This window comes from Saimiri boliviensis, chromosome 1 (genome assembly GCF_048565385.1).
Source record: "Saimiri boliviensis isolate mSaiBol1 chromosome 1, mSaiBol1.pri, whole genome shotgun sequence".
Classification (NCBI taxonomy): Eukaryota; Metazoa; Chordata; class Mammalia; order Primates; family Cebidae; genus Saimiri; species Saimiri boliviensis.
The window spans coordinates 104253238-104263955 of record NC_133449.1 but is presented as its reverse complement, the minus strand read 5'-3'; the positions used below and the strand labels follow the sequence as shown (position 1 = coordinate 104263955).

Below are 10718 nucleotides of genomic sequence, written 5' to 3'. Positions count from 1 at the left end.
TGCCTGTAATCCCAGCTACTCAGGAGGCTGAGGCAGGAGAATTGCCTGAAGCCAGGAGGCGGAGGTTGCGGTGAGCCGAGATCGCGCCATTACACTCCAGCCTGGGTAACAAGAGCGAAACTCCGTCTCAAAAAAAAAAAAAAAAAAAAAAATCCTGGCCGGGCGCGATGGCTCAAGCCTGTGATCCCAGCGCTTTGGGAGGCCGAGGCAGGTGGATCATGAGGTCAAGAGATGGAGACCATCCTGGTCAACACGGTGAAACCCCGTCTCTATTAAAAATACAAAAAAATAGCTGGGCATGGTGGTGCGTGCCTGTAATCCCAGCTACTCAGGAGGCTGAGGCAGAAGAATTGCCTGAACCCAGGAGGCGGAGGTTGCGGTGAGCCAAGATCGCGCCATTGCACTCCAGCCTGAGTAACAAGAGCAAAACTCCGGCCGGGAGCGGTGGCTCAAGCCTGTAATCCTAGCACTTTGGGAGGCCGAGGTGGGTGGATCACAAGGTCGATAGATCGAGACCATCCTCTTCAACATGGTGAAACCCCGTCTCTACTAAAAATACAAAAAATTAGCTGGGCATGGTGGCTCGTGCCTGTAATCCCAGCTACTCAGGAGGCTGAGGTAGGAGAATTGCCTGAACCCAGGAGGCGGAGGTTGCGGTGAGCCGAGATCGCGCCATTGCACTCCAGCCTGGGTAACAAGAGCGAAACTCCATCTCAAAAAAAAAAAAAAAAAAACGAGCAAAAACTCGGTCTCAAAAAAAAAAAAAAAGAAAAAAATCCTAGGATGAAGTGAGATAGGGAGGAGTGAAAGAGAATGGCAAGGGCTAGACTAATGTGGGGTCTTGCAGGCTCTAAGAGTCTGGACATTATTCTAAATGGGATAGGAAGCCACTGGAAGGATTTAAGCAGAGATATGACATCATCAGATCTTCTTTGGCAGCCATGTGACGAACAGATGGCAGGAGAGGCAAGACTGGAAGCAGGGAGACTTGTGATAAGGTTCTTGCTTTTCTCCAGGGGTGATTAAGACAGAGAGTGAGCTGGGTAGTGGAGGTGGGGAGAAAGATATACATTCCAGATATGCTTTGAGTAAGAAGATTAACTGTAGATGACAGGTGATTTTATGTACTAGAAATTAGAGTTTTATTGGATCATTTTAAATGTTCCACATAAAGAAATTATATAAACATTGCACTGGTATATGCGCAAGAAAAAAAAAGGAAAAAGAAAAAACTTGACTGCTCACCATTTTTTGAATAAGGTGAATCCTGAGACAGGTAGAGCTTGAACTGTAACATCTACAGTGATTTTCTGCTAAATTTTATCTCTACTGCACACATTCTATAAAAATTTAAACATGGCCGGGTGCAGTGGCTCACGCCTGTAATCCAGGCACTTTGGGAGCCTGAGGCAGGCAGATCACCTGAGCTGGGAGTTCGAGACCAGCCTGACCAACATGGAGAAACCCTGTTGCTACTAAAAACACAAAAATTAAGCCAGGCGCGGTGGCTCAAGCCTGTAATCCCAGCACTTTGAGAGGCCGAGGCGGGTGGATCATGAGGTCAAGAGATCGAGACCATCCTGGTCAACATGGTGAAACCCCGTCTCTACTAAAAATACAAAAAATTAGCTGGGCATGGTGGCACATGCCTGTAATCCCAGCTACTCAGGAGGCTGAGGCAGGAGAATTGCCTGAACCCAGGAGGCAGAGGTTGCAGTGAGCCGAGATCGCACCATTGCACTCCAGCCTGGGGAACAAGAGCAAAACTCCATCTAAAAAAAAAAAAAAAAAAATTAGCCGGGCGTGGTGGCGTATACCTGTACTTGGGAGGCTGAGGCAGGAGAACTGCTTGAACCCAAGAGGTGGAGGTTGGGGTGAGCTGAGATTGTGCCACTGCACTCCAGCCTAAGCAATAAGAGTGAAAACTCCATCTCAAAAACAAAAAGATTTAAAAAAAAAAAAAAGTAAACATGTTATATGAGCCAGATGCAGTGGCTCAGGCCTGTAATCCCAGCACTTTGGGAGGCTGAAGTGGGTGGATCACCTGAGGTCAGGAGTTTGAGACCAGCCTCGCCAACATGGTGAAACCCCATCTCTACTAAAAATATAAAAATTAGCTGGATATGTTGGTGGGCAGCTATAATCCCAGCTACTTGGGAGGCTGAGGAGGAGAATCGCTTGAACAATTCTTGGGTTGCAGTGAGAAGAGATTGCATCATTGCACTCCAGCCTGGGCAACAGAAGAAGACATCATCTCAAAAAAAAAAAAAAAAATGAGTAGACTGAGTGTGGTAGCTTGCGTCGTAATCTCAGCACTTTGGGAAGCTGAGGCAGGTGGATCACGAAGTCAGGAGTTTGAAACCAGCCTGAGCAACATGGTGAAATGAAATCCCATCTCTACTAAAAATACAAAACTTAGCTGAGTGTGGTGGTGCCTGCCTGTAATTCCAGCTACTCAGGAGGTTGAGGCAGGAGAATCACTTGAACTCAGGAATTGGAGGTTACAGTGAGCCGAGATTGCACCACTGCACCCTGGCCTGGACAACAGAGCAAGACTCCATCTCAACAACAACAGCAACAACAAAAATTAGCTGGGTATGGTGGCGGGTGCCTTAATCCCAGCTACTTGGGAGGCTGAGGCAGGAGAATTGCTTGAACCTGGGAGGTGGAGGCTGCAGTGAGCTGAGATTGCACCACTGCACTCCAGCCTGGGTAACAAGAGCGAAACTCTGTCTCAAAATAAATAAGCAAATAAATAAACAAAAAGTGTAATATGTGTGTTTATGTTTATGCTGTTGTATAAACGATTCACCCAAATGAATGCATATCTTTTACTAGGGCTACGCACACTAGAGAATGCATTTCTCGATTTGAAGTGGTTCAAGCTGTGGACCTCAGCTTGAACTCCTTCAGCTGAGGAATGGGACTTTCTTCTGTTAAAGGTCAGTGAAACTTACACAAATAACCAAGGATCACATTGGGTGGAAACTGAAATGCAATGGTGTTGTTTGGCTGCTGGAATTAAGAAAAGCTCTTTTTCTCTATTGTCTTCTATTTCTCTCTTTTTATTTACTCATTTATTTATTTTTAATTTATTTATTTTTGAGACAGTCTGTTACTCTGTCGCCCAGGCTGGAGTGAAGTGGCATGATCTCAGCTCACTGCAACTCTACCTCCCAGGTTCAAGCGATTCTCCTGCCTCCTCTTAGGAGTAGCTGGAATTACAGGCATGGACCACCATACCCAGCTAATTTTTGTATTTTTAGTAGAGACAGGGTTTCACTTGAACTCCTAATCTCAAGTCATCTGCCCGCCTTGGCCTCCCAAAGTGCTGGGATTACAGGCCTGAGCCACTGTGCCCGCCCCCCACCCCACTTTTTTTTTTTTTTTGAGACAGAGTCTTGCTTTGTCACCTAGGCTGGAGTACAGTGGCATGATCCTGGCTCACTGCAACCTCTGCCTCCCAAGTTCAAGCAATTCTCTTCCCTCAGCCTCCGGAGTAGCTGGGACTACAGGCGCACGCCACCATGCCCGGTTAATTTTCTATCTTTAGTAGAGACAGGGTTTTTCCTTGTTGGCCAGGCTGGTCTGGAACTCTTGGCCTCAGGTGTTCCGCCCTCCTTCGCCTCCTAAAGTGCTGGGATTATAGGTGTGGGCCACCATGTCTCTCTCTCTCTCTCTCTCTCTCTCTCTCTCTCTACCCCCCCCCCCCCCCCGCCGCCCTTTATTTTTTTATACAGATGGGGTTTCACCATATTGGTCAGGCTGGTCTTGAACTCCCAACCTCAGGTGATCCACCTGCCTTGGCCTACAAAGTGCTTGGATTACAGGCGTGAGCCACCATGCCCGGCCCCCTCTTTTTTTTTTTTTTTTTTTTTGAGATGAAGTCTCACTCTGTTGCCCAGGATGGAGTGTGATGGTGTGATCTCAGCTCACTACAATCTCTGCCTCCTGGTTCAAGTGATTCTCCTGCCTCAGCCTCCTGAGTAGCTGGGATTACAGGCGCGTACCACCATGCCCAGCTAAGTTTTGTATTTTTAGTAGAGACAGTATTTCACTATGTTGGCTAGTCTGGTCTCGAACTCCTGACCTCGTGATCCGCCCGCCCTGGTTGCCCAAAGTGCTGGGATTACAGGTGCCTGGCCACACCCTGTCTCTTTAAAAAAAAAAAAAAAGAGACAGGTTCTTGCTCTCTAGCCCAGGATGGAGGGCACTGGCTCACTACAGGCTAGACCTCCTGGGCTCAAGCCATTCTTTCCTACCTCTGATTCTCTAGTAAATGGAAGTGAAGGTACGTGCCACCATGCGTGGCTAATTTTTGTTGTTGTTGTCGATGGAGGGTGTATCTCACTTACAGTGCCCAGGCTGGTCTTGAACTCCTGGGCTTAAGTGATCCTCCTGCCTCAGCCTCCTACAGTGCTGAGATTACAGGCATCACCCACCAAGTATAGCCTTTTTAAAATTTATTATTATTTATTATTATTATTATTTGAAACGGAGTCTCACTCTGTCAGCCAGGCTAGAGTGCAGTGGCGTGATCTCAGCTCACTGCAACCTCTGCCTCCAGGATTCAAGTGATTCTTCTGCCACAGACTTCCGAGTAGCTGGGATTACATGGTGGCACATGCCATCATGCCCAGCTAAGTTTTGTGTTTTTAGTAGAGACAAGGTTTCATAGTGTTAGCCAGGTTGGTCTCGAACTCCTGACCTCAAGTAATTCATCTGCCTTGGCCTCCCAAAGTTCTGGGATTACAGGCCTGAGCCACCAAGCACTGCCTGTTTTGTTTTTATGTCAAATACTGTAATTAGAAATAATGTGTATTGGCCGGGCGCGGTGGCTCACGCCTGTAATCCCAGCACTTTGGGAGGTCAGAGGTCAAGAGATCGAGACCATCCTGGTCAACATGGTGAAACCCTGTCTCTACTAAAAATACAAAAAATTAGCTGGGCATGGTGGCACATGCCTGTAATCCCAGCTACTCAGGAGGCTGAGGCAGGAGAATTGCCTGAACCCAGGAGGCGGAGGTTGCGGTGAGCTGAGATCGCGCCATTGCACTCCAGCCTGGGTAACAAGAGCGAAACTCTGTCTCAAAAAAAAAAAAAGAATGTGTATTAGGTTTCCTTTCCATTTCCTGCCTTTGATCTGCTATCAGGAGAGAAAAAAATGAGGAGTGAGGGTTAGGTGAAAGAGTAAGGCAGGACTAGAAAAATTGGAAGAAGGAGAAAGAGATCATGTCTTTTGCGGGAATATGGATGGGGCTGGAGGCCATTTTCCTTTACAAAGTAATGCAGGAACAGAAAACCAGATACTGCATATTCTCACTTATAAGTGTGAGTTAAATGATGAGAACTTATAAACACAAAGAAGGGATCAACAGACACTGGGGTCTACTGGAGGGAAGCGGGTGGGAGGAGGGAGAGAAGCAGAAAAGGTATCTATTGGGTACTGGGCTTAATACCTGAGTGATGAAATAATCTGTACAACATATTGCGGTGACACAAGTACCTGCGTACCTAAAATAAAAGTTAAAAAAAAAAAAATTGGGGCCGGGCGCGGTGGCTCAAGCCTGTAATCCCAGCACTTTGGGAGGCCGAGGCGGGTGGATCATGAGGTCGAGAGATCGAGACCATCCTGGTCAACATGGTGAAACCCCGTCTCTACTAAAAATACAAAAAATTAGCTGGGCATGGTGGCGCGTGCCTGTAATCCCAGCTACTCAGGAGGCTGAGGCAGGAGAATTGCCTGAACCCAGGAGGCGGAGGTTGCGGTGAGCCGAGATCGCGCCATTGCACCCCAGCCTGGGTAACAAGAGCGAAACTCCGTCTCAAAAAAAAAAAAAAAAAAAAAAAAAAAAAAAAAAAATTGGGAGAAGGGGGAACTCGGCAAAGGAGGGCTAGTTTGCAGGTAATTCCCCTGGAGAACTGCCTGGCCCCTCCCGGCTTTCCACAACCTTTCTTGTTCTTTAAAACATTTTCCTCCAAAGAAGCTGAGGTAGGGTGGAGGTGTCTTGTTACAATGCAAATCCTTTCTCGTAAAATCATTTAACGGCTCTCAGTGGCCTACAGAATAAAACCCTAAAACCTTAACTTGTCCCAGTTTTGTATTTTCCTACGCTTGGTCTACCAGGGCCACCCACTTCGAGGCTCTTTAAGGGCGGAGCCTAGCTCTTTTCTGCCATGTGGCCTTAGACTGGTTCCCGGGACAAGAACTGGGTACTTCTCTCTACCCAAGCTTTTGGTCGTTTTTTTATTCCTGGACACCCCCTGCCCCTGTATTTCTCTGCTCTCCTGTTCATTCCTTTGGAGCGTTTACTTTCTGTGATCCATTTGCGTGCATCACATATTATACAAAAGACAGACCCTCATCCTTCTATGTAGTTGGGTTCCAGGAGAGAAGCCCAGTCAGTCTGGCTCCCGGAAACTCCCCGCACTGTGTCAGCCACATAGTAGGCGTCTACTGGTGACTTTGTTGAGTAAGTGAGTAAAAGCAGGCAGCAGCTGAATCACGAGAGAGTCCCCAACGCAAAGAGCTCCTGAGACCTTTCGGGGCGCCGAGGCCCAGGTTTCGTCTCTTTCTGCTGCAGTAATGCCGTTGACTCAAAAGGCGCTCGGGACTGGGGGACTGCTTGGGCCAACAGCACAACCTCGCCCGAATTCTTGTACGCAGTAACTCGACCTTGCCCTTAGGCGGCGCTCCGGACCGAAGTTACCGAGTTCAGCGCAAGGCATCACGGGATTGGTAGTCTCCGTGGGCATATACCCATGGCGCTTGCGCACTGCCGAGGCGCCTACCGCCTCGCTCCCCGCCCCTATCAGGATTTGGGTCCTTGTGAGGAGCAGTCCAGGCGACAGCGTTCCAACTTAATACGCTTCTCTCGCCCGCCGCTGGGGACAAGCCAAGTTGAGGAAAGAATCTGCTCTTCGGAGGCTAGCGCAGTGTCCTGAAAGGCAGCCGGAATTCACGTACACCCGCCCCGGAAGTGAGCGCCTCCTGGCGCGGTGCATTGTGGGGGGCGTAGTCTCTTTCTCAGGCGGTCCTTCGCGGCGTCCCCGGGGCCGACTCCCGAGCGCAGGCGAGCAGCCAGGCGGGCGGCGCGGCGCGGGCCGGCAGGAAGCATATTCTGGGCACGGGGCGCCGGGCAGGCCGGCTGCATCGAGCGGCAGTGGTGGAATACTACCCAAAGCCTCGCGCGGCGCCGCCCGTCGAGGGGCGGGCGGCGGCGGAGCCACTGGGCCGTCGACGGGCGCAGGAGGCCGGTGGGCCGGGCCGGGCCGCGCGGCGCAGCCATGCCTGGCTTTACGTGCTGCGTGCCAGGCTGCTACAACAACTCGCACCGGGACAAGGCGCTGCACTTCTACACGTTTCCAAAGGACGCTGAGTTGCGGCGCCTCTGGCTCAAGAATGTGTCGCGTGCCGGCGTCAGTGGGTGCTTCTCCACCTTCCAGCCCACCACAGGCCACCGTCTCTGCAGCGTTCACTTCCAGGGCGGCCGCAAGACCTACACGGTACGCGTTCCCACCATCTTTCCGCTGCGCGGCGTTAATGAGCGCAAAGTAGCGCGCAGACCCGCTGGGGCCGCGGCCGCCCGCCGCAGGCAGCAGCAGCAACAACAGCAGCAGCAGCAGCAGCAGCAGCAGCAACAGCAGCAGCAGCAGCAGCAACAGCAGCAGCAGCAGTCGTCACCCTCTGCCTCCACTGCCCAGACTGCCCAGCTGCAGCCGAACCTGGTGTCTGCTTCGGCGGCCGTGCTTCTCACCCTCCAGGCCGCTGTAGACAGCAGTCAGGCTCCCGGATCCGTGCCGCCGGCGCCCATCACTTCCACTGGAGAAGACGTGAAGCCCATCGACCTTACAGTGCAAGTGGAGTTTGCAGCCGCAGAGGGCGCAGCCGCTGCGGCCGCCGCCTCGGAGCTACAGGCTGCTACTGCAGGGCTGGAGGCTGCCGAATGCCCTATAGGCCCCCAGTTGGTGGTGGTAGGGGAAGAGGGCTTCCCTGATACTGGCTCCGACCATTCGTACTCCTTGTCGTCAGGCACCACGGAGGAGGAGCTCCTGCGCAAGCTGAATGAGCAGCGGGACATCCTGGCGTTGATGGAAGTGAAGATGAAAGAGATGAAAGGCAACATTCGCCACCTGCGTCTCACCGAAGCCAAGCTGCGCGAAGAACTGCGCGAGAAGGATCGGCTGCTTGCCATGGCTGTCATCCGCAAGAAGCACGGAATGTGAACTGTTTCCCTGGCGGCCTGCTGGACTCCCAGACCCCATCCAGCCCAGAGGACTGCAGGCCACTGTTGAACTCCTCTATACTCCTGGGGCACTGGTCGACAGTACTGAGGCTTAAGGCAACTGGACTCTCTTACTGGTGACCTGGCACCCTCAGTTGTTTCCTCCTGAAGTGGAAGCTGGGGCCTTAGACTCTGCCCTGGTGACACCAGCAATTATGACTTTGTCTACCCTTCCTCCCCAGTTATTGTTGCAGATTTTGGTTAAGCAGAGGCTTCAAAACCACTGAACTTGAAACTTACCTTTTAGGGATGCAGGTGGAATGTCCAGGGACTATGGGTTTGGGAAAACCATACTTTAAGGTTGGTCAGCAGTCAGACAACTCTAATGTGTGTAGTGATAAGAGATTCAAGTAACATCACTTCTCCTTTTCATGCTTTTCCTTCCCAGGTAGAGCCTGTGATTCTGACGGGGACTGGTAAATCTGTGCTTTTGCCTCCTAGGACTTCTTTCCCCAGCAGGCCATTTAGAAGGGGATCTGGGTGACCTGCTGATGGAGGTCCAGCTTGCCAGGGACTTAGGTTTATCCTGTTTTGTTTGCTACTGGTTACAAATTCTATTTTCTGTACAATTAGACTAAAGTTTTCACTGTGTTTGTTTGGCAAAACAAATTAAACAAAAAGTAAGGTTTTTATTTGGGTCTCGCCATTTTATTTTTACAAAAACATAGCTAAATGTCCTTGAAACATGGAGAAATAGACCTCAGCCTATTTGAAAGACCAGGCTAAACCTGAAAGTAGAGATGCTTCAGTGACCAGATTTTTCCAAAAATGGGCCCTAAGCACATGGATCCTGGCCTTATAAAGTCCTCAAGAGTTCCTGGCTCAGCTCACCCTAAAGTGTTTGGAAACTGCACCAAATGGGTCCAGTTTGTCCATGGGTTATTCTCCGCGTCCTTTCAACAAGATGTAGCAACTGGTAACTAAGCTGTATTGTGATTGTTCACCTCTGAGGGTTTTGAATTCTCAGCTGGGATTGAATTTTGCTCACCGTGACATCCCTTAGGTTTAGCACAGCCTTTGGTACGCATGTGCATGCAGTTACTCTCTGAACCAGTGAGACCACAGCTGGAGCTAGCCAGGGCTGCTTCAGGCACAAGGAATCTTGTATAGATAACTTGGCCTTGGTTCATCTTCAGTGTGACAGATCTGTATCCACAGATGGCATTAAGGAGTTCGGAGGTGTGATCCTTTAACTCATTTTCTTCTAGATTGGATATTGAAGGGGCAAGATGACTTTTTTTGGTCTATAGCTCCAAGTAATTTAGCTCAAAGCCTATGTCTAAAAGTGAATGCCTTTAAATGTGGGTAGAAGGGCACAAATGGAGACTTCTGACCCCATAAAGTAGGACTCCCTTCTCTTTGTTACTTAGGACAAAGCCATCTTCCTGGGGACTTGCCTGTGGAGATATGCTGGGATGTTTCTAAAACTCACGTCTCTGTTTTCCTTCTAGTGCCTTAGCACTGAGTTGGGAAACAAGTCTGGTGGGGAAGAAGGGGTGAAACATAGGTTGTGTGGGTGCCTGATTGGGGGATGGACTGGATCTCTGCCTTCCTAGGGTTAGCTCTGGCTGCTAATCAGGTGGTGGAAGCACATTCAGTGCCCTTTGTTGCCCCTATTGGGCCACTCTCACATCTTCCTGGTTTCCTTCCATGTACTGAGGCCTCTTCCAGGCTCCAGCCATGCTCTTCAGCGTATCCTTGAACTCCTGTTTATTGAAGGGACTTCTAGTCTTTCTCCATTGGCTCTCTTGAGCCTCTCAGCAGTACTCCCTGGACCCTTCCTGGTATCTGGAGGTTATGGGCAGTGTTTTGGCTTCTTAGGGAGAAGGCAGTTCACAGAAAATGGGGGATCCCAGATGCAGATGTACAAGGGAGGCAATGCAGAGTTCTCACTAGCTGAGTAATAAGCATCTTGTCAGGCAAAGTGTTGACAGACCTGAGATTTAAAAAACAAGCGTCGTTCGGTCTTACCAGCTGTCCCTTGGAGGGGTGGCCTGGAGGTGGGTAAAGGTGCAAAACTCTTCCGGAAGAACAGGAGTACTGAGAGATCTCCAGCCAGGAGGGAAGGCTAGGAGTTGCCTGGAGAGACCCTGTAGCCATTTCCGTTACCTGTGATACCCCAGGTTGGCTGCAGATCTCTGCCAAGCACAGGCCTGACCTAGAGACTGGCCTTACCTCAAATGTTTGTGTTACCAAGGAAACAATGAAATGGGCGTTGAAAGGAAAGGGCAAGGGTAGGAAGAGAACTATTTACAATCTGGTCACTTAAATCACAGGGAAACTTTAAGTCAGTTATTTCTCTTTATTAATAAAAATGAAACACTGAGCTGCTCTGCCTGCTGCAAAAAAAAAAAACCTTACAGAATGTTTTGGGGACCCTTGACTGTAGAAGTTTGAGAGTAATCTTTTCTCCAGCCAAGCACCACCTGAGGG

General features: G+C 49.9%; 1 protein-coding gene across 1 annotated transcript; it reads left to right on the top strand.

Annotated features, from left to right (window-relative positions):
- The first annotated feature begins 7005 nt into the window (after positions 1 to 7005).
- THAP11 (THAP domain containing 11) lies at positions 7006 to 8917 on the top strand. Its single transcript, XM_010346844.3, has one exon. The coding sequence runs from the start codon at positions 7288 to 7290 to the stop codon at positions 8224 to 8226; it is 939 nt and encodes a 312-aa protein (XP_010345146.2). The 5' UTR covers positions 7006 to 7287; the 3' UTR covers positions 8227 to 8917.
- Positions 8918 to 10718: the final 1801 nt, after the last annotated feature.